The sequence below is a fragment of the Harpia harpyja genome, chromosome 13, assembly GCF_026419915.1.
Source record: "Harpia harpyja isolate bHarHar1 chromosome 13, bHarHar1 primary haplotype, whole genome shotgun sequence".
Lineage (NCBI taxonomy): Eukaryota > Metazoa > Chordata > Aves > Accipitriformes > Accipitridae > Harpia > Harpia harpyja.
This window is the reverse complement of record NC_068952.1, coordinates 30,261,220-30,285,516: the sequence shown is the minus strand read 5'-3', so window position 1 is coordinate 30,285,516 and position 24,297 is coordinate 30,261,220. Positions and strand designations below refer to the sequence as shown.

The window sequence follows — 24,297 nt, the reverse complement described above, 5'->3', positions numbered from 1 at the left end:
AAGTTTTCTGAATATTGAAGTTTTGAGTTTCTACCATTGAAAGTCTCTCTTACATTGCAACTTGCTCCAAGTCAGGAGAGCAAGAGATATTTAGCTCTCCTCCTATATAACTACTAAATACAAATCAGCGTAGTATAGCAAGCAAACACCTAAACTGAGATTACTGGAGACCTCAGCCCTGCCCACCCAGTATGAGTATGTTTCTGAAAGCTGGGTTGCTCCTCACTTGCAGGATCTGCCTTGCTGTCCATCAGTGTGTGACAGAAATAAGTGTTTGTCCGGGTTGCTAATCCCCTCGCAGACCCCGGCTGCCAAAGGGGTTGCCAGCCAGCTGAGCCAGCGAGAGTGCAGACTGACAGGATTCGGACCTTGGGGATTAACTCCAGCTAGGGCTCTCGTTGTCATACGCTGCTGCTCTGCCTTCCCCCCGAAGATCTCTTCCTGCAAGCCAGCCCCTCCCTGGCAGGAACCCATGCTCTCCCTGTGCTGTCCGTATGGCTGAGCCACTAAAACCATCTCTTCCCTCATTACAGATGTCTTTTTCACAGTGAGCATGTCTGTGAACAAACCGACTTTCTTTCAAATAGCAGTTGAAGTATACTCACCCATGACTATATTCCCACCCTCGCCCCTCTAGTCGCTCAGTGGGAGGTACTGTCAGAATTATAGCTGTTCCTGAGCAGTGGTTTTGTTTTCTTACATCAGCATGAATTTTCAGTGAGGTCCCAGCAGCCAATGGAGTGCTTGATGTGCTCCCAAGTGCCCCGTTTGCTTTTTTTTTTCATTATATGTTACAGAAGGGGAGCTTTATGTCCAGAAAACAAGTAGTTCATCCATCTCTGATGTCAGAAGTGATTCAGGCTGATCTTTACATGGCCCTCAATGGTTCTTCAGGAGACCTGAAGACTGTAGGTTATTGGGGAGAGAGCTTTTTTTTTTTTTTTTTTTAGCGTAGTCTTAATGCACAAAAATAGTGCCTCTGCCAGGTGTTTGTAGCGGCTGATGATGTTCCACAGACAGGGGTTGGTAGTTGTTTTGGGGTGGGTTTTTTGTTTTGGTTTTTTTAAGCAGGTGAAAGGAAGGTCTTCATTATTCCTTGGATGGAGTTTAGTCAGAGACGATGAGAGTTATGACAGGAGTGGATGGATACAGGTAGACCTCTGCTTGATGTCTTGACTGCCCTGACATGACACTTAAGTGCTGCATCACCTAGTATTTAGCTTTGTGAATCTGCAGCTGTAGGAGGCCTGTACCTCCTGTGTGGTGTCTGGCCAGTGGGCAAAGCTGGGGAGCAGCTCAGAATCTAAGCTTGGCCCTCCCGAGAGTTCCACTGCGGGTTTTGCAGCTGCGCAAATGAGGACTGAGGCACCTAAGCAACCCAAGTGCTTTCTAACCAGACAGGAAGCTAGTGGCTCCTCTCCCCTCCGTTATGAGTATAGTTAACAGCAATTAAGCCATTCAGATGTCCATGGTTCTGCTCTTACAAAAACTTCCAACCCATACACCTAAGAATACCCAACCACGAGTTAAAACAGATGCTGCTGAGGGGAGGAGGGAGTGTCAGGAGGAACCTGGGCAGTCTGTGCTGCAGAGGTCTGCTCGCTGAATACCAAAGAAGTACTGCTGGGAGGAGGAGAGACTTGAAGATGGGAAAGGCCCCTGCCCCTGACTATCCAGTGACCATCTGCCAGTTACTTGGACATTATGAGTGACAGATCTGTGTCCATTTAGTCAGCGAACTGCTTTAGCATCCAGGCTGTTGGAATAGCGGGGTACACGGAGACTCTGCCAGTATTTGTGCTTTCTTTTTAAAGCAGGTGAGGCCAGGAGCAATGCTTACTTTGTCAATCAAGCTGAGGTTCAGCATCTCGCAAAGCATTAGCACTGGGTAACTGGTGATGAAAGACATGTAGGCACCCCAAGGCTTTGGGGTGGAAGTATTGGTACCTGACTGGTTTACGTGCATTCAGGCAGGGCTAATGAGACCTTTCTTGTGGCTGTAGGTGACAAGAAGAGAACGACAGCTTTCGAGCTAGATGCACATATGTCAGTATGACATTTCCAGGGTAGAAATGTTTTGAAGTTTGGTGGTACGAAATGCTACTGTCTGAAAAGGGGTGCCTAAAAAGGAGGGGGGGGTCTCTACCTTGGGGTACCGCTCAGCACGCTCGCTTTTGTAGTGAGGAGGGAGAGCAGTGAGTGAGCCTGCCAGGCTAACTGGGCCAGCAACGGCACCTGCGTGGCAGAGGCAGGGGCTGGTTGGGGATGTTGTAAGCCACCCACAACAGCAACAATTGCCATGAGACTTCTTCAGGAGGTGAGTGTTTGGGCAGCTTTTTGCCTTAATCTTCTGCCTGTGCTCAAATGCTGGCCGTAATGCCAGGGGTTACTGCACCATGGAGTAGGTTTCCTCTGGCTGTCACTAACAGAATTTAAGCCCCAAGGCTTTCTGTGGCCATAGTTCATTTTTCCTTGCACTGGTTGCAGGCACAACTGTAGCAGTTGGTGCTGGTGCATGTATTTTGGGGGAAAAAGTACCATGTTATTGTTTTTAATTAATTCTTTAATGAACTGCAGCTTCATAAATTCTCCTTTTTTAACTCAGCCCTAATTGCCTTACCAACTAAGGGTGGGGGGGGGGTGGGGGGGTGGAAGCAAAACCCTTTAGTCTTCTAATGCAAAACCAGCCAAAGTAGAAAGTTTATTTTTATTTGAGGTCATTTACATCTCTTAAATTCAAATTTTAGAACTCCAGTGGCTTAACTCTAGGTGGCTCCCCCAGCTCCAATAGAGTTTGATGTCTCACTCTGAATTCAGTCCTGAAGTGCTACTGAGGAAGCACAAACAACAGCTATGCAAGAGGTTCGAAACTGCAAATTAGCCTTCTCACCAGAGGTTTCCTACCAGCACCCAGGCCCCAGCTTCCCGTTTTGCTGCAGCTGCCCACCCCACACACACGCTGTACAATTCACAGTAAACACTCTCTGGCACAAACCTGCCGCCTCCTTCCTGGAAAGGAGAAGGGGCAGGATCTTAGACGTGCCCCAAAACAAGAGCTCAGTTATTTACTGCTAAACATAAGCCATGTCTAAAGCTCATGGAGATCCTGTTTTTCAGAAATCAAATAGCTCTTGTTCTTGCTACCTGTAAGACTTCTGATCTTAGAAAGAGGCGAGGACAGCAGGCCTGCAGGAAGCGCAGGCTTTGAAACAGCACTTGTTTACATTGCATTACCACAGTCTTAACCATTTCTGTACTTCTAAGAACTCATCTGCAGGCTGAAGTGACACAAATAAGAAACACAAGCAATGCGATACAGACTACTTACTTACTTAACACGCCCGTCTCTTTTATCTTTCAGGTCTGCTCTGCACCTGGCTGAACCTTGTCTGAGGCTCACCCAAAGACACCTCTGCAGAAAGCAGGCACACTTGCTGGCTAATTTCAGTTGGTTTCTATTTCTTTTTAACTACAGAATCACAAATATTTTGAAGCCTTACCAGCCTACCAAACTTTCTAGGAAGACAGCTGAGATTTTTCTGAAAAGACTAGGCTTGCAAGGCAGTTCTAACAGCTATTACATAGTGTGGACTTAATCCATAATTTGTATGATTTTTTATATACTGTTTTTATCTATTTTTATAATTGAACATAGATGTCTTATTTACAGACTGAAATACCAATAAACTTAATTGGATTCTTACTTTTCTTGTTCTGTCCTTCTGAATTCAAGGGAGAGCATGTGCATGGGCAGGAGGGGGAAGGGGGCTGTTTGTAAGTAAATCCTGCACAAGCATGCTGCGCTCCTCTTTATAACCTCATTACCAAAATCTACCTGCGAACTTTTATTTTTACAAGGTATTTGTCACTTTTTATACAGAAGTGGGAGTCCCAATAACTACTTATCCATCAGAAAAGCCCAAGAATGGCTGAGAAATATTCCATATAAAGTGGAAGAATTTCCATGGGGCAAGTATGGATACAGCCTTTAAGGGAAAGGAACCCTTAGTACAGATTAGCCTTGAAGTGAGGTGCCTGGCTCTCAACACCGAAGTGGTGATGCTAGACTGTTCCACCAGCAAATATTTAGCAGCCTCAGGGATGGGCACCAGCTGAACTTGGCTTCAAATTCTTGAACTGAAAACATTTGGAGGATACATGGGGAGGGTTTTTTCTGGTTAACCGCACACTTGTGTTTTTAAAAGTTACTTACTGTTTCAGAAAGAATTTATCTGAATCTTTTGCTAACTAGTGCAGGATAAACTAAGTACATACATACTTAAGAAAAAAGTTTCTACACCTATTATCTTCAGTGTAGCTGTAGAATTGCACTAGTAAAGGTGAAAACCAGTGCAAAGGAGTTCCCCATTAATAAAGCGACCTCAGCCAGCATGAACACATAAAATGTAACAAAACTAGGAGTAACAACAGATGCAATAAGTTACCATTTGCTGTGGGACACAATCTTTCCTTCCCTTGTATTTTAAGAATTATTAGTGGTACAGCCCTAACATCAAAGTGGTTTCTCCTCCCTATGTCAATTTCCTGCCATATTAAACTGCCAAACACATCTGATCGCCTCCCTGAACTGCTTCACCAGTATGACAATAAACATGCTTAAAATGGCCTCAGGTCTTTAGGGACGAGAAAGCCCGATGAAGAAAAGTCCTCTCTAGTTGAACTCTGGGTTTTCCACAGTAATCAGGCTGACAATTTTTTAAGTATCACTACTTTATAGATGGCTACACAGGTAAGAATATACATTTATCAATGTAGCAATATGCAAACTTTTTTTTTAAATTTATTTTTTATTATTCCACAGCATAAATCTGTGTTGAAATAGAAGAAAGCGCCCATAGGCTACGCGTGCGCAGGAACTTGGGCACCTAGCCCCAACGCTTTGGCTTCATTGAGATCCTGGAGCTGCCCTACCCCAGCCTGAGGCACAGCTGGACCCTCAACCTTTCTGGACCTGCCTCACCTACCAGGTGGCTTCTGGTGGCTCCGTGCAGAGCACAGCTGCTGGCCACCCGCCTGCACAGACCTGTCTGATTTCAAGGAAGCATCCTGGGCTGCGAGTAGACCCAGCTGGAAGGAGGTTTTCATACTCATCCCAGGTGTAGGCTCAATTCATCATGTTGCCGGGAGTCTAGAAGGAATCGGTTTCCCTGCAGCAGCTACTCAACTTTGTAGCAATTAATTAGTCATTAAGCACAGAGAGCACCAGGTCTACCTGTCTGATGTTCCCCTCCCCCCAGCCCTGCTTCTACTTAGGCACAAAATGCTTAGTTTTACAAAGTTTACACGCATCAGACCAGGCGATCAAATCCAGGAAATCCCATGTCTGCTGCCAGAGGGTGATCCCGCGACATGGGACGCAGCCTGACCAGACAGTCCTGCTGCTGCTGCAGCCCAGTCCTGGTCACTCATCTCCTAGTGTCTCTGAACTAACTAACGGCTGGCTGGCTGTCTCACACTCTTTCCTATTGCAAGGCAGGGGAGAAAAAAGAGAAGGAAAAAAAAAACCCCAAAAACCTGAGACCTGGATGAAGCACCTCTACTCCAGGGAAGCATCCATGTCTGAGAACTGAGCTAAAACCCAGATGACCGACTGCTTTAGGGACACTCAGCCCTCCTGAGCGGCTGGTTCCAACAGCCCTGGACCAGCTTGCGGGCTTCAAAGAGTCCCACTGCGAGGTGCCCTGCAAATCCCACCTTCCCATTCCTTCCTCTCCTTACCCTAACACATTACCTAGCTATGGGATGTGAGGCTCTGACTTTCATTAGATGACAAATCCCTTAAATCATGGGTGTTCTGACAGGAACACAGCCCTGTGTAATCATTACTTGAAAAGCGTAACCCAAATTTACTTTTGCAAGTGACATACACCTCATAGAGTTAACATGAACCACCTGTATGGAAATAGCCTTGGTCCAAAGCACAGATACATCTTGCTCAGTCATAAAAACTTTTTTTTTTGACAATACTGTAACTTCATAATTTACAAGCTGAAACTGATCACCCGGTATTTGAAATACGTCACAGTGAGTTACAGTTATCACTAGGACTTCACAGCAAATAAAACTTGTAACTAAACATGCACAGATCATTATATATACAGTGATAAAAAAATAACGATGTACATTTTCTTGTAAGAAGAAATTAAGTAAATTCTTTGTGCATTTCAGGATTGAAACATCTAACCTATATAAAATTACTTTAAAATATGAAGTAAAGATTTAACCCAAAACTCGAGAAATCTTTTGTAATCTGCAATATAGCCTTCTCATTTCTGTTTTTCTTTCTCTGACACAGAACAACTTAGGAATTTTATCCTCTAAGATATTTAATAGTAATGTGCAGATATAAAAAAATACGTCCTTTGTGGCAAGCTTGAACATATATATATATATTTACAAACCTCCAGAACAAATTAGCATTAAAAAACACAGAAGTAGCAGATTGACATAGTGCTTTATTTAAGCTGTCTGTACGAAGGAAAATAATGTGCATCCCTATCATATACGTGTAAAAATACTAAGGATGTACAGTGTACAAAAACAGTTTCTTGTAGTTATTTCACATCCTTGTGGGTCATATACTTAAGGAAATAAACAGTTTAAGTATGACCAACAGTAATACGGTTTCTTGGGTTCATAGTTGTGTCTGCTTAATATCCTTAACCATATGACTAGATCTTGCATGGATCTAATGAAAGAACTAGCAAGGTCAAGAAATGTCACAAACTCTAAAGCTACAGGGAGGTAATTCAATTACCAATTTAGAGGTTTTTATTTAAATAAATACTTTACATTTCATGCTTGCCTGTAATGCACTACCAGGAGCAAGATAAGGAAATTCTACTGTAGACAGTACAAACAGTAGCAGCAAAGTGTGTACATTGAGGTGTAATATATAGACCCTGCAGTTAGTAAGGAAAGACCTTACTTTTGTACTCTAGGAGAAGCACATGGCCCCTGCAAGAACAGTCAGCTTTAAGAAGCCGCAAGTAAAGATGGAAAAAAAACATAAAACAATACTGGAATAAATGTTCTTTAAGCAACAGGAATGTACTGGGAGATGGATTAGTGTGGAAAGCGAAGTTGTGTGCAAAACTGCCAAAATCCAAACAGAAATGACCTATATCCTCCGAGATGGCTGCAGTACAAGAGGGCATACTGTACATCATGGAAGTCAGTACAAGCTGGAGTCAAAGTCTGAAATGTACTGTGCTCGAAAGGCTCGCCAAGGTAACCAGCCACCACCTCCTGTCCAAATCCAACCACAACTGCGAACAGCAAAAGAAGAGCTTCAAAAGTTTCTCTCAGCACCGCTCGCCCATTTGTCTTTCATCCGTTTCTAACACTGGTAAGAGAGAGAATCCCCCAACCCTGGGTGGCACAAAGTGGCCGCTGACTCTCTCTCTAGCATAAACTTGATCAATGAATGTTTTGGAAGGCAGACAATACAATGCAAAGTGAAGTCTTAAAAGGTTTTCAAATAATTCACTGACAGATATTTACTGCAAACTGCATTCTAACTAGCTACGCGATGGTGAGCTAACCACAGGGTTTCTTCTGCACACGAGGAACGGCTGGCCAGAGGCACGGTGCCAGTTGGTCATTAGCTAGAGGTGCCCTGTGTCAAGAAACTTATTGCTATTACAAGCTGAAAACACAGGAGGAAAAAAACACAGGCATATAACACAGATTTTGAATCACCATAGTTTTAGTCTGTAAGTACGAGGCCTTTGCAGAGAACTAATTAATGCCCATCGGTTATTTCAGTCACTCACTCACTGTGTCAGTGTAGACACCTCCACGCTACCGGTGCAGAACAGACCTGCAATGCATTTGCTGTGCTCCTCTCTCTCTGCAGAGGGATAATCTCTACACGTGTTTAGTGTTACAAGGTGACAGAATGAGATCCTATGTAGTTAGAATATACATCATGATACATTTCTGACTGATTATCCATCCACTACTGAAGATAAAACACAAAACATGAAAAATTGTGTAAATTAGTCTGCGTCTTTAGCTGCCTTGCTAAAAATGCCCATCTACCCCTTGACCGTCCTAGCACATGCACTGCCAGCAGTGGGCTTCATGCTAGGGCACTCAACTTTCCACATCAAGAGGCTAAGGCATCTGCTTAGGAACATCTCTCCTTTCAGACTCATCTACTCATTCACACATCGCAACCAGTAATACTCTGCGATATCACAGTCTTCATGGGAGCTAACAAGATCCGAACACAGAGATACTTCAAATGATAATCCTGTGGAGTCAGGGTTTTCAGATGTCGTTAGCAAGGGCACATGCATGCTATCACTGCACGGCGTCGTGTCCCGACTCCTAGCACCAAAGGGTTTATTATTAAGATTATCATTGCTGAAGATCAAAGCTAAAGTTTATGCACATGTTCTGTTAGATACAGACCTTTGGAAATGGAAAGACATCCTCCTATCAGTGGAACGTTTCTCGTGATGTTTTAAATTCAGTCAATCGGGTACCACGGTAACATGCTGGGTTTCGGGACTCTTTTGGTTGAGGGCAAACCTCCCTTGAGAATGGCTGATCCCAGAAATTTACTATTTTAATTATTAAAATAAAGTGCTATTCTTGTAATCAATATGGTCTCGTTGTTCAAATACAGTTCCTTCATATAGAAAAGAAATTTTCTATTGTGCTGTCAGGCTCTTACATTACATTTATCCTCAATGGAGCACAAGATGTAGGGGTTTTGTCTGTCTGTTTTTAACCCTTTGGCACATGAAGTTGGAATTCCTCACCTCCACTGCCAAACAATTAAAAGACAGTATTTCATTCACAAAAATCTGATTCTAAGCAGTATGTACAATTTCAGAGCCTTGTTAAAATTTCCACAAGGGAGAAAAGTGCATTATTCCCTTCAGCTTGTACAGTCCTTCCATATATTACAAAATTAACTGCTATAAGCCTGTTCTATCCAAGATGTAGCAGCATTTGCAAACATGACACATACAATCCTTATCTCTAAAAATAAATACTACTGCAGTATAACCAAAAAAAAAAAAAAAAAAGAAAAAAAGAAAAAGAATATTCAGAGTTAAACACCTGGAGAAAAAGCTAATTCACAAACTCAAAATAAAAACAAGTAAGGCAAACACCTGTTTACCTTGGTGCACACATTTTGGTGAAAAGCAATACCATTATGCCTGTCTACATTCTTCAGCCATCAGAGGTGATGTATATCATGAAAGAAAAAGAAAAGCATGAGAAAGATGTTATCTGGTGTAAATTATAAGACCCCTTAAACAACTTCAACTGCTGCTTTTATGCCTTCATTTCTTGCATGTATAATGTTCGATTCTCCATGATTGCACATGAACCTGGAAGTTCTAAGTGGCAGGCTGGGTGAGCCCAGCCCTTCTGCTTCTTCTGTAGTATCCAACAGTAATTAAAAAATAATATATATATATATTTATATATATCAACAGTTTAAGTCCTTCTCTCAAACGTTTCCCAAACAAATTCCAGCCAGATGTTAATGACAGAGACCTGCTTCAAGTAATGATATGCCTAACAAAAACCTTGCATATGTACATCACCACCCCTATGTTTCCTTGTTCTAACCAGCACAAACAGATGCAAGAAAATGTTATAGACTAGTCTTTTTAGACTAATTACAATTTTGATTCATATTCTGGAAGAAGATAAGCTGGACCAAGACATTTTTTGTTTAGCCTCCACTGTGAGGAAAAATAGATGACTACTTGTGCACAAAGTGTACAATGCTGAAGTCAAGTCATCTACCTTCAAAGAAACTGTTAGTAACTTCTTGACGTTGCTATTATACTGAGACTGTGGGCAGCAGCAACAGCAGGAGAGCGTAGTAGAGAAAATCTCATATTTCATGCAAAACCAAAATGGATTTTAGGTAGGTTTGGGAAAGAGACTTGTTCAATTTGGAATGGTCTCTGAAAGTGCCCCTGCTATCTTAAATAGCATCTAGTACTGGTGGTGATGTTCAGGAATCATTTTCAGTGATAAACCTAAGATGACAGTGAAGCAGCAGAACAAAAAAGTTATTCTCGTCCACTTGCAGAGTAGGAAAACTGGGGGAAATGCGGCCGTCTCTCATTGTCCATGCAGTCCATACCATCCTCGTCATCTGTATTAAGGGAGAGGTTCAAAATGTCATTATATTTGCAAAAAAATTTTATTATTCACCTCATACACAGTACATCTTTCAGGGTTCAATGCTGAAGTTAAAGGCTCAAGTTAAAGTAAGACTTCAGTCACGTAAGCTTATTCTTATACAGTAGAATGATGCTCACTGAAAGGATATCCTTTCAATAAATCACCATTTATTTCAGGGCAGGGTGGTTTGTTTGTTTGTTTGATTATGACTATCACCTGAGAACTTCAGTCATCGCTACCTGTTCTAGGCTAATCAAAATGTGCCAGCACATCTCGCTTCTGGTAGCACAGAAGCCAATTGCTGATTGAAGCAGCCAGTTGTCATTGTTTTGTAAGCCGAGTTCAGAAAATTATAATCCTACTGTAGATATATTTAAATATTCCTCCATTTTGAAGGGAGGAATTAAAAGGAAAAACAGCTACAAAATGAACAATTCATGCAGGTTCTATGTGTTTCAGTTCTTACATATTATTTTTTAGTCAACTGTTTTTACAGTATTTACTGAGATCAGAGGAAACATGGACTAAGCCAAATTCATAAATATTTTTTATTTACATAATTCCTGCAGTGCCAATGGAAACCAGGCACCAGATGTTGCCTAACTCTGAGAATTTGGATCTACATTCTCACATTGATTTTTTAACAGTGCTTATCCTTAAAGACTTGTATTGAAACTGTTATTCTAATGATGTATTTATACGCAACCTTTCAGAAGTATGTATCTCTTGTATCTTCATATATTCTACATATAAAAACTAGAGTTAATGCAGGTTTGAGCAATTGCTATGATTAGGCTGCTTGACTTCAACAGTGCCTCTCAGTTCTGTAACTTCAAATACAATCTCCCTTTTACACGGTCAGTTTAAATTAGGTTAATGTACAGAGCTCGTTTGTTTTGCTATCAGATTGATTACTGTAGATACAAGATATAGTTTCAATATTCACTTAGCGTGATTTGTAAAACTTTGATATCTAAATAACTGGCCTAAATATTATGAAAATTATGTCTGTAACTATAAAAGATCTTTAGTTCAGCAGTAACTTCCTGATACACAGTTACCAACCCTCCATCCCTAAAACATATTTTAACCCCTTTTTGCATAACCACATCAGACAGAGGTGATACCATATTGTAGATAATACAATTACTTGTAGATTTTACAAGAAAAATAATTAAAAATCATTTCCTGTTGCAATACCCAGAAAAGGGAAAACCCCACGAGGTCCTTGAACCACTGCAGTTCACTAAAAATGGCAGCAGTTTTCCAGATCTACCCGGCACAAGAGAAAATTCACCTTTGTGCTGCTGGCAGTGCTACTTACCACTGCCTCAGGTGATCTCTGCACTGCTGCTGATCATCACCCCCCATTTTGTTATTCTTATGATTGGGGTAGGGTTGCAGCCCATGCTAAGTTTCATGCTGCAGCAGCCAGACCATTACCACAGGCCAAGACAGGTACTTTTAGGTAGGTAGGTCGTTTCCCTGCATTGGTACTGATCACCTGCTCTGAATTCAATACATTTAAAGCTGAAGTCTTGGTAGCATACGCATATTTTGTATTGCTTCAACCTTCAATGGATAAATCACCATTCTCATTGCATATGTGGAGTTTCAAAAGATGAGGACTTTATGATATTGAATCAACAGACTCCAAGTTAATCCAAATTTTAGCAAAATTTGTTCAAATTACAAATACGAACAAATTCTTATCAAGATAGATGGGAGAAGAAAGGGTTATTTTAATCACAGCAGGAAGACTTAAAATCACTTAAATGACTGTGTTCAAACACTAAAAATGCAAAATCCAGAAAATACTTCAGATCTATACACCAACAGAAAACTGCAGCTAAACCTGGGAATCCTAAAACACAAAAAGATGAGCTAGCTCTATGAAAGGGTAATCAACCTTAACTATAGCCTTTATTGTCTACCTTTGTGACCCTCCTTTCCCATCCTCCAATTTAAAAAAAAAAAAAAAAATCTCACTTAGAAAGAAAATTCATTCAAGAACTCAGCAGCAAGATTTTACCTGTTCTGGCTTGGTAAGTAATTCTGTTAAGCCCTAGCTTGGCCGATCAGATCATGATTCTTGCGTGTGTAGCAGAAGATGACAAAAATACAAACTGTGGTGAAATTACATTCACTCCAACAAAGAAACTCTGTGCAAGGCCCAGTACACCAGTTACTTCTGTATTAGTAACTTCTTTAAGAGCTCTGCTGAAGCACAGGACTTGATAGGAAATTTAATTTTCAAGTAATTGATATCTACACAAGAGACATCCACTTGTCTCTGGCAGCTCTTTTTTTTCCTTTTGGTCTTCAAAATATTTTAAAATATGCCTAACTCACTAAACCTAAACAACCCACTGAAGCCACTAGCAGTGTCCACATGCTTAAAGCAGGGTCCATGTTCCAGGTACTTTGCTGAACTGGGACTTTTGACTGCCAACCAGCAAACATTTGAAGCTGGTGTTTTCTCTTATTTAAAAAGAAAAGAAAACAAAACAACTGAACAAAACAAAAACAAAACAAAACAAACCACACCAAAAACGCCTCTAAAACCCAACCCAGAGTGATCTAATATTCTAAGCTTTGTAATTACTCCTTTAAAAGAACACTGTCATTGAGAGTTACTCTTACACACTTCGATATGAAGATTTTTATTAGTAACAGTAAGAATAGCTTTTCCATTCAAACAGAAAAAACCTTACACAGTGCTTTTTTATAAACATTATTTTTAAGTTATACTTATGCATAATTTCTGACTTACTTACATTTTTCAGGCGGCGTTATTGTAATAGTCTGAGCTGTAAATTCTTCATCAAAATACCTGGTGTCTGTCTCAGATGTCACTTGAGGTTTAAAAGGAGGTACAAGCTGAAAGGGACCAAGAAACAAAATGAAATTACTACACCTGAAACCAGCCAAATTACTACCAGGAAAACAAGTAAGTTATTCTTTTTCCGTACACCCCAGGTCAAACCAGTAGGTCCGTGGAGAGGCAGCGGAGTCTCTAACTTCTGGTAAGAGATAGAAGCCATTAGAGTCAATCCCAAAAATACTAGTTCAGAATCTAGCTAATAGCACAACATGGCTAAATGCCAAGTGTCACTCTCACATGACTTGCAGATAAATTGAGCTGCATAAAGATAATTACCTAGAAACTCTTCAGGCCATTCTAATTACCTGCATAGATGTCAGGCAAAGGCACCTCTAGATACTTCACGGCAACTGGGTGGTATAAACGGCTAAGGCAAAAAGGACTACACAGAGGTCACAGTTAAGCAAGATGCTTTTCTTTTTTTTTTTTTTTTTTTTTTTTTTGCAGGGTTAAGGCCTACATCTGAACTTACCTTTAAAAGAAATTATGTGAATGTAAAAATAAATTTTATATTTGAAAACAGGCCACTTCATGCTTAAGTGAGTTGCTGGGTCTAATCCTGCCTACTGCTTTCGTAGTACAGGGCAGTATCTCCCAACAGCAAATCACCAGTATTTGCTCACAGCTCACAGGCAGGACTTCCTTGGTCCTCTTTTGAACCACCCTTGCTATCTACCTTCTCCTCCAGAACAACTGCCTATAGGCCAAAGATTTTAACTGGAAGGCATATTCAGTATGGAATATCACACTGCATGATGCCAGTCCAAAACGATACAGCAGTTTAGTGTGTATGATATTGCAAAAAGGGGGTGGGTGGGTGTGACAACATTTTGGTTTATACCTTGGAGCCCTTTGGTGTTATCTCTTCATATACAATTTAAAATACACACCCTGAAGATAGTGTAACAATTTCCCATTCTATATAACAGGTTACATTATGGCTCACTGATACTATCAGAGCTTGTATGTGGTCTTCACTAGTTTCATGTTCTCTCTCTCCTCAACTCCAGAACACCAACACCAAACCATTAATTTGTTCATTTACCCACAGCAAAGGAAGCAGAACCGCTGTTAAACCCCCTCCCCTCCCCAAGTTCAATGCACTAGACACAATTTACGATACACGATGTACACTGCAGAAACTCTTCTTTTTGATGATAATTTTTTACAATAGTAAGAATCTTCCTTGTTTTACTATGTTCAATGCATAAGACTTTTTTTTTTTGTATACAGCTTGGAGAGATCTGCATGAACTGGTGAAATGTTAGAAGCAGCTCTGGATCTCAGTGCTAACCAAAGGAGACTAAGCAATACACAAATAGAGCCATCCAAAAACCAAAAAAGCTAGCCTGCCCTATGAGGACTAGACTGTGTAAGTGTGTAGTGCTGCACAACCAGCCAAAGAAAGAAGGCTTTCAACAAGATGCTCTTCACAGTAGATCTCCATCCAGAAAATTATTAATTCCTTGTATTTTACAGTTTTGGATGAGGCATAAAAGATTAAAATGTGGTAAAGTGCATAAATAGGGCACTTAAACAGCGAGACAACAGAAAAAAGAACTAAACAAAAGCATGGGTAAGTGCAAACACTCACATAAAACCTCTCTCCATTTTTTATCGCCATTACCAATGTACCCATAAACTCCCATTGTTTCCAAATTCAGGTTGAAAACTGCCACCCAGCTCTTTTCAAGTCTTACCTCTGGCATAGGACTTATTACACTGACAGCTGGCAACGTGAAAGCCATGTTAGCTGGAGAAAGATACCTCCACTGTACTTTGCAATATGAGAACCACACCAGAACACTGGGTGGTTCTTTGGACATGGGATTCTGCTGCCATCCCTCCCAGGATACACCTACAAGTCCTTCAGCATTACCCTTCATTCAACAATTTGACTCTCTTCTCCCTGCAACAGTTTATTTGGCATTTTGAGTATATACTAAGAGCTCTACTTTATCTGATCCAAATCTTCAGTAACAGTCCAAGCAATTATTAAGGAAATATAAATCTATCACTTGCATATACTTAAAACAGTACAATAAATCTGATTAATACTTTTACAAAACTAAATTCAGTCTTCCCTTACATTTTCCTGAATGGAAAACATAAAACAGCAGAGGAGTATTTGAAGTAAAGGTTTGGGGCATTGTAGGATAAATGCTTAAGGAGCTAACATACATAAACTCAACATCAGAAGAATCTTTCAGGTATAAATCCAGTTACATCCCATGTTTAAAAACAAGCTTTTATTTAACAAAATTAAACAAACAAAAATTTATTGTACAAATTCCTGCACTTTATGAAAATTATTTTTATATGCATCCTGGCCATCCTAATCAATTCTGCACTATTAAAACAGAATTCCAAAGTTCTATGTCCCCCCAGCAAAGCAGCCACATAATTCCTAAGCACAGAGTTACTCCAGTGGAACATCCCACACTGCCATTTTTCTGCCTCAGAGAATAACACTCAAAAAGTTAAAAAAAAAAAAAAAAAGATTACATGAAGACAAGTAACATACTCTACTCAAGGCCAAGTGATCACCACTGCTCATCCTTTTAAAAGATGCTATGAAGTAAACAGTAGATAAATTCAGTATGCAAAAAATCCATTAGATAACAGGTTTGTAACAATTTTACTACTTCCCCGACTGGGATCATTTTTCCAGATCAGAAACAGAAAATGTCATTTGTCGTGCTTTGACCCCAGCCAGCAACTAAGCAACATGCAGCCGCTCACTCACTTCCCCCACACCCAGTGGGACGGGGGAGAGAATCAGAAGGAAAAAGGTAAAACTCGTGGGTTGAGATAAGAACAGTTTAATAGAACAGAAAGGAAGAAAATAATAATAATGATAATGATAATAATAACAATAACAAAATGACAATTATAATAATAAAAGAAGTGGAATATACAAAACAAGTGATGCACAATGCAATTGCTCACCACTTGCTGACCAATGCCCAGTTAGCTCCCGAGCAGCGATCCACTCTCCAGGCCAACTCCCCCCAGTTTATATACTGGGCATGACGTCACATGGTATGGAATACCCCTTTGGCCAGTTTGGGTCAGCTGTCCTGGCTGTGTCCCCTCCCAACTTCTTCTGCCCGTCCAGCCTTCTTGCTGGCTGGGCATGAGAAGCTGAAAAATCCTTGACTGAGTCTAAACACTACTTAGCAACAACTAAAAACATCATTGTGTTATCAACATTCTTCTCATACTGAACCCAAAACATAGCACTATACCAGCTACTAGAAAGAAAATTAACTCTATCCCAGCCAAAACCAGGACACCATTTCACAAGAATTAAAACTTTTCATATGAAAATACAAGCTTAAGAAATACGTTCCTGTTTACCAAGTCAAGGACAAGAAACAATGTCTTTCCAATGGTGCAATACACCTCTCCAGTAGAGCAAACCACTCTTGCTATGAGGTAAACCAGAGACCTTTCATGCTACAACCACTATGTGAAGAGGAGAAAACACTCACTCTGCAGTCTTTAACAGCTGCTGTTTAGGTCAAAGTAGTTAATGAAAAACAAAAGGAAGGGCAGGGTAAGTTCATAATATATAGCAATGTATGGATCTGCAACTGGAGAGGAAAAAGATAATGCATTAGCTGACAAGTTTCTTCCTCAAAAATTTACTGGCTAATTACTGGTTTAGTCGGGGGGGGGGGTGTTGTTTTTGGGGGTTTTTTTGAGTACACTGAAATGAACAGGCCTCACTGCGACTTTAGATCATCCCCTTGTTCTACCCATCTATCTGAAATAGGAATGATTATGAAAATACTTCGCAAACTGCATTTTAGGAAGAGAAGCACAGTACTAAATGACTCTTAAGGAACAAACAATTACAATAATAGTTTCAATCAGGTATGAAAAGCACCATTAAAGCAAAATTCATCAATCACGGGTGATGGGAGGAAGTTGGTGCTCCAATTCAATGCTCAGTAGCTAGGCTTAATAGAAAACTGTTTATAAATAAAATCCAGTAAGTCAGCCGATGAAACTTCCAGTTATGGCAGAACTTTAGCTGCCTGGGGAATTGAAACAAGTAAAACACACAGAACTCCAGGCTGTAACCAGAAGGCCAGAACGCGATGCAAATTTGTGTCACTGGTGTTTTAGGATTCATCCATCCTACAGCAGTACCCTTCATATCCTGGACATTAAACATAGTCAGAAACTTCAGTGACTGCAAAAACAAACCGTGCAGCCATGTGGCTCTCCACAACAGCTTATGCTGGTATTTACACAAGCCATACCCTCACATGCACCAACCATCCCCTACCACCTATGGAAAAGAGCAAATGGTAGCTGAGATTAAGATGCACAGATACGACTCAACAGAGAGCAGCAGAAAGGTTTCTTAATTCTTTCCACACACTTTGCCTCCTTCCCTCACAGCATCGTTTCCACCAGCACGGCTGTGAGGACAGCCAGAACTGGGGATCACTCCTTTCGACCTGCTCTACCCCACCTACACCAAACCAACTGTGGCTAAAGTCTTGTGGACATCCCACTCCAGACTCCTGATCTGCCACCAAAGGCACACCTCCCCCTCCACCAAGTAAATTCTTTCTCTGACCTTCATATAATTATCAGGATACCTGGCAAGACACACTCCCAGTTCTAATGGGAGAACCTCTAAAATAATTTTTGTGAAGAAATGAGGAATCAGCACACAGAGCTCAGGCATCACCTCCAGAAGAAAATGAGAGAAATGCAGTACGCAATCCTTTCTCAAAAACCTTTCAGACAAAGCAGAAGTACAGAATATGGTATGGTGCACGCAAGTGTACACAGAGGGACACAATAGTTCAACACCACATTCAGGTAACTGGGGACAGAACCAGTCAAGACAAATTTTGTAAGCCATGTCACCAACATGCCAGGCCATGCTACAGAAACTTGGCAATCGTCTTTCTGGAGGGGTGCCACCTTTGTTCATTAATTGTCAGATTTTATTTGAAAACAGAAAGTAAAATCTCCACAAATTTCAACTGTAATGAAACCGTTAGAAAGACAAAAAAGGTGCAACTGCTGCAGAAATAACCACTTAGATTGACACGGAGCCCAAATAAGAACTCAGAAGCTTTGCCATACATCCCAAGGGAGACTGAAACTGACGTTTAATGACAAAGAGGAAAACACCCAACATTAACTACAGCTCTGACAATCACAACATGAAGATGCCACTCTACAGCCAACGTCATTTCATGTTTGGTGTCACAAGGAAACAGCATCCAGCCACTATTGCCAGAGCTTTTCCCCACTTCTGACCTGAGAAGTCAGAGAGTCCAAGAGTAATGTGAGCACCGCAAGGCACACCTAGTAACCTGTGTCCAAAAGGAGTAAGATGAGCTTTTGTTAAGCACAGGCCTTGTCAGTCTGTGAGAGAATCACACTGCTCAGTCTCAGCTGCCCAGCTTTAGTACAGGACGATTTTTCTCCTTTACTGGTCTGTGCAAATTCAGGCAGAACACACTCGAACCAGACAGGAGACTGCACCTCCAGCACCTGACAATTTAGAGGACCAGAAATACAGATTTTCTGCATTTATGCATTACACATACACATATACATAGCTACGTATGTGTGTGTACAAATAAAGAAATAAAAGTCTAAACTCAGTGTGAGTGAAGTGACTACAAGAGTTGATGTTCAAGACAAAAATCCAATTTCACACCCATCTGTCAAGCTGAATCTGCGCCGGCCATTTCCAAGGCTTGATGTTAGAAATGACAGCAGAAGCAATATCAAATTCTTACTGTCCTTATTATCTCCAGTGAATGGCATTTCCATTTGGCATCCATCAAGAGCAGTGTGTGAGAAACACCACTGTTCTTCCACAGTTCAAGACCTGGGAAACCTGCCACCCATCTCCTAGGGGAAGGAAAGTGGCAGGTACGGTACCTGACTGTTACAGTCACACAGAGATGAACAGACAGGCTCCATCCTACATCTTGAGCTTTCTCACACTTACTGAACAACTACACCAATACTTCAGTATGAGAGAAAACATGTAACGTTATTTGCTCAAAGATAATCTGACAGCAATCATTTGTCTTGGTGTTGTATAGGAAGTGGATGAAGCTACTTCAAAGTAACTGTGATGCACTCGATCTGCCAAATGAAAAATATGATGCTTAAGAACGTCATCTGATCTTCCTTCTTTTACTTTAAAGGAAACCTTCCTTCCAATGAACTCAACACTACCATAAGAATCTCATCTACCAACAGACTGCAGATGAAAAGTACTCTGACATAAAGTGTGCAAGGAGTTAAGAGGAGCACCTATACCCCACCCCCACTGAATTATTCATTTAAATAAACAAGATAACTAGATTATAATCTCAAAACTCCCAAGCATAGTAATTCCTTACGTATCATATAAATACTAAAGAGTGAGCACAGTTGTTCGATTTCAGTTTTATTCAAAAGGAATAACAATTTGAATCTTACCTATGGTTCAACTTCAGTACGACATTCCAAGTCGTCCAATTAAAAAAAAAAAATCACTGCTGCTTCCCAACATATATGACTCTTCTTTATTAAAAAATTACAATGTATGACATTAATTCTGTTTTTCTCACAGCTTATGTATTTTGAAGATTTATTTTAAAAATAACTACAAACCAGGTATTTCAATAATGCTTTGTATTGTCATCACATGCTGTATTTCTACAATTTCCATCTAGCTTGTTATTCAAGTTTGACTTATGTCGAAAACTGTGTAAAATGTTACAGTTCTTTCTAACCATGAAAGTTAATTAAGTATTGGTAATTAAGTGTTCATGATTTGATGTCCAGAAATCAAACTTTCATCTACCTTAAACCTTCCTGGAGAACCAAAACTCCAAAGTTGTTATTTTCAAGAATCAAACAGAAGAGACAGACTAGCCAAATCAGAATGGTGGAAAAAATAAATTACACTGTGAGAAGAGAATGGGGTCACATCATTGAAATACACCTTTGTATTTCATCACAAGCATGCTCAGTTGGAAGTGCTGAAAACATGTCACAATTCACAAACAGACTTCTCAACTCAAAAAAAGAAAAAGTATTTGTATTAATAAACTAGCTAACTCACTAAATGGCATTCCAAGTAAACAGTCTATTTTCACATAAACTGAAATTCATTAACTTATAATATACCACAATAAAGCATCTTAAAAGGACACTAGCAAAGCTTGCCTCCAAATTTTGTATTTTTCTGATGTGCATCTGCTAATACTTGTTCCCTCATTTATACACCTGTTAAGCTCCCGTCAAAGCAAATGCTTGGTGACCCTAAAAATCATGCAGAGATACTAACAACACAAAACCTTACTTCAGTCTTTCAACATTAGATTGTCAACAACAGTATTTTAATTAAAAATATGTAAGTCCTTTAAAATACTGATTTTCCTTTCCTAACAATAATTTTCTGTCCTTTTTCTGATACTAGCTCAGTTATCAAAGGAAACAGGAGCTGATGAGATTATGCAATCTGTCAGTCTGTATGTCCTTCCCTAACAAATTTCGAATGCCTGGGCAAACGCACCATGATGGAGAAAAGACTAGGAACATAAGACACTTCCCACAGAATTACTTACGCTAGTTTACCGAATAGAAGAGAGACATCCCTGTCCACCCCCCCCAGACTAGAGTTTCCACGGAGGGAAAGACGGTAATTTGAGTTGAGCTTTAAACCAGTCAGTAAGCGTTCGTGTCAGGACTGGCTCACCCCCATACCCGGCCCAGAAGCAGGCAGCCTGCGGCCCAGCCAGCATCTGCAGCGCGGCCGGGAGCTGGAAATACCCTGCTAGGACGCTGCATGTGGTGGTCTGAGGCAGGGGGAGGAGGAAGAGCTGGGATTTCAGTGGTGGAAGGACACACAACACAAATCCACAGCAAGGGAGGCTTCAGCAGGGGATTCTGCCTATGGACAAACTCTGTTTTCCAAGTGATACGATGCTCACACAACGGACAGAGAAACCACAACCTCCAGGACTACAGCAACAATTTAAGAATCAGACACCCTTATGTATATTTTCTTCCCTGTGAATTCAAGCAGCTGGCAGAAGGGGTGGTGATCAACCACTAGGTCTGCCCATATAGTTTTAAAGTATCACTGGAAACACAATGAAAAGATCAGACTGGTTAGCAGTTTTCTGATCTTTTTACTACTTCGCATGGCAACAACACAAAAGCAAGTAACGAGAGTCATTTCTACAGGCTTTGTTGCACTGCAGATAACTGTACAAAATAGTACGACTCAAATAGCAGTGGCCTAAAACCAGATGTTGGTATTTTCCTATTTCCCTCCTGCCCTTTCCCTTAAAACCTGATAGACGAAAGTACTTAAACATGCATTTAAGATTACAGTTATATTGCAGATTTTGCCAGGCCTGAACCCAGGGCTTCAATCACGGGATTTCATCATCTGCTGTTGTTGTGTCTTAAGTAAAGCAAAGGTAGGCACAGCTGAAGGGTAAGGAACAGCTTCTTGCAGCTGACAGACTTCATGCTGAAAGCCACTGCCTCCACACTGAGATGGGTGCCTTCACAAGTGCTGCGCCTGCAGCAAAGTCAGATACCCCAGCTTTAACCATTATGGCCACTTGCCCCTACTCCCTTCCCAGTACTAACAAATAAATTTGTTAGCACTCTCCAATTTGCTTAGGGAACAATTGGGGGTATTATCAGAAACCAGAAGGAGATATATGTACCTCAGCCCTAATTCCCATAGGGTTTCTTTCTTCCTTCATCCCTACTACATGCAGAAGGAAACACTGGCTTCGCTAAAAGGTCTGGATCTCCTTTGCCATGAGGCTACCTGAGTGCTTCAAGCTGCAAGCCTGAAGACATACCTAAATTCCTACCTTTAAATTAATGCCCATGTGGTTTTTGTTTGGTGAAAGACCCTAGACAGATCATCCAACAACTTAAGAATATTTCTGCAACCCAAATAAAAATATGCTAAACCAATTCTTAAATGAGTAACAGAGAAATTTCAAAAAGCTTCCTGATTCAAGCTAAAAATAAAACAAATATTTTATTTAGAAGTATATGGGCTTTTGAAGTCTTCAGAGTTTGCCAAACTATTCAATTTCTCATACTCAGGCACAGGGATAAAAACTCATCAGGGCTGAGATGATCACAGGAAGAACCTGGCACAAGCTGCTCTCTTTCATATGCCCTCATGGTTTTTCTGCCAAAAATAAATACATCTGATCACAAATGCTAACTACTATACATTTTTCATTTAAAGGCAACAACCTTCTCTGCTCCAGTGTGCCATACAACATTTTATTATCACTGTGTGGTACCAAATTAGTTTAACTAGTTAGCAGTATCAGAGAGCTAATAATTCCATTTGACCATTTGGATCCATTTGACCTGACAGAGCTACTGTTTGTTGCATGAATTACTCTAAGTCTACGGATATATAATTCTGTCTCTAATCACACCAGTAAAGTGATAACCTCGTAAGTACAGAGATGTACTTAATCTCTAGTAAAAATGGTAAAATTAGTGGTACAGGAGCATAGTGTGCACATGTACAAAACTATCCCCCAGCAACTACTTGGAATACACGTGACTTTTTGGTTTCCATTACTCTGAATGTGAACTTCAGTTCTTTCATTGCTAACAGAAACACACTCCTGAAATGCAGCCAGAAAATTACAGTTTCATGGTGCATAAACCTCAGGCAAGAATACTGTGAAAAATTTTTACTATGCAAATAATTATATCAACTATCAATTTCATCAAGTGACCCTACTGCTGAAGACTATACTACTAATAATAAACAGTAACAGAAGCAAGCATAGAATAAATCTATTTGAAAATCAGATTTGTTTGATGCACATTCCTCCTGAGTTATTTTAGAATACCAAAACCTCAAAAATATTCATATAAGCATTCTAATAAACTTACTCAGTGAAAGTTCATTAACCTTATTATTATGTTTGAAGTTTATATTTCAGAGCACAGTCTTACACTCTGCATACTTCAGAACTGCTAAGACTGTATGTGCAGAAGGAACAACTGGATATTTTAACCAACCAGACAAATGGCTTTGTAATAGGAACAAAACTATTTTTTAATTAAACAGAAAAGCATACTGTCAGAAGTCATTTTTATGAGTTATTTTTCGATAAAGAACACACTGTGTGCCAATACTGCACAAAAGCAACTCCTATTATCCTTGAAGTTAACTGTTCAACTGAGGAAATTCAATTGACTTTTTACTGGCAAATTTAGTTTCTCAAAGCAACCGTGGACAGAGTACACAATGAATGACCACAATTTCTCCAGTTATAATACTCCAATAAGCCATACCCACCTCCATGAGCATAAAAGCAAAATACCTGCATTTATATACTTATATGTATTTATATAAATTTATATAATTTTTATACATATATATATATTTATACCTGCAAAATACCTCCTTTTATTTTAATAGCTCAGAATGAGATCTTCACTGAAAGACATTTGCCATGTTGATTTGGAAAGTCTCAAAACACATGCTTAAAAATTAAGAGTATCTATATTTTCTTAACTAAATATGATGTTGAACAACGTAGAATTGAGAGTTCTATTTCTAATGCAAAATAATTATGAGCAAGAGTAATGTAATAGCTTTTTCTTTCTCACCCACTCCTAGCACTCTGCAATCCAATTGATTTTAGTGGTTTTCTTTAAACTCCAGAAAGGTCCTCAACTTGTATTTTTAGATTTTATCCTCAAAGTGCTTCTCTACAAAGTCCTTACATAACCAACCAGTGGTTGAGCTCATAAAGTAACCTGATTAATATACTTACTCTGATTATTTATTTTAGAGTTTCTTGAAACGTCATGATACTGCCAGAGAAAAATCACACTTGTATCAAGTAACTTCAGAGTACCATATTTTGTATCATCATATACAGGCTTATTTCAATTCCGGTATTTGTCAGAGAAGTACCACACCAACAACCACACATTTTTAAAATTCCAGTTCAACAACAACTGAAAAAACAGGTTGTATCATTGACATTGTAGCATAAACATATTCTGCTCATTCGTATGTCTTCCATTTTCCTTTTATTTGAACAAAGCAAAAAAAGGAGATAAATCTATCTTTTAAAATTACGCAGCTCAACTGGCAGATTAACAATGTAAAACAGTTGGGGGAAAAAAAGACTTTATCAAAATAGAGGGGGTTTATAGCAACAAGTAAATTCTTACACAAG

General features: G+C 39.9%; 2 protein-coding genes across 9 annotated transcripts in view; one reads left to right on the top strand and one right to left on the bottom strand.

Annotated features, from left to right (window-relative positions):
- SDCCAG8 (SHH signaling and ciliogenesis regulator SDCCAG8) overlaps nucleotides 1–3,703 on the top strand; it is a 116,599-nt gene extending 112,896 nt beyond the window's left edge. For all 6 annotated transcript variants that reach the window (XM_052806468.1, XM_052806467.1, XM_052806466.1 and 3 more), the window contains one exon: nucleotides 3,362–3,703. Coding sequence is in view for 1 of the 6 variants with exons in the window: in XM_052806467.1 (XP_052662427.1) it covers nucleotides 3,362–3,382 (21 nt within the window). In the remaining 5 variants the exon portion in view is untranslated. The remainder of the gene's footprint in view (nucleotides 1–3,361) is intronic.
- Nucleotides 3,704–6,456: 2,753 nt separating this feature from the next.
- The window catches only part of AKT3 (AKT serine/threonine kinase 3), a 160,610-nt gene continuing 142,769 nt past the window's right edge, over nucleotides 6,457–24,297 (bottom strand). For all 3 annotated transcript variants that reach the window (XM_052806475.1, XM_052806476.1, XM_052806474.1), the window contains 2 exons: nucleotides 12,960–13,062; nucleotides 6,457–10,153 (listed from right to left, as the gene is read on the bottom strand). In XM_052806475.1, coding sequence (XP_052662435.1) covers nucleotides 10,068–10,153; nucleotides 12,960–13,062 — 189 coding nt within the window. In that variant the 3' untranslated portion in view covers nucleotides 6,457–10,067. The remainder of the gene's footprint in view (nucleotides 10,154–12,959; nucleotides 13,063–24,297) is intronic.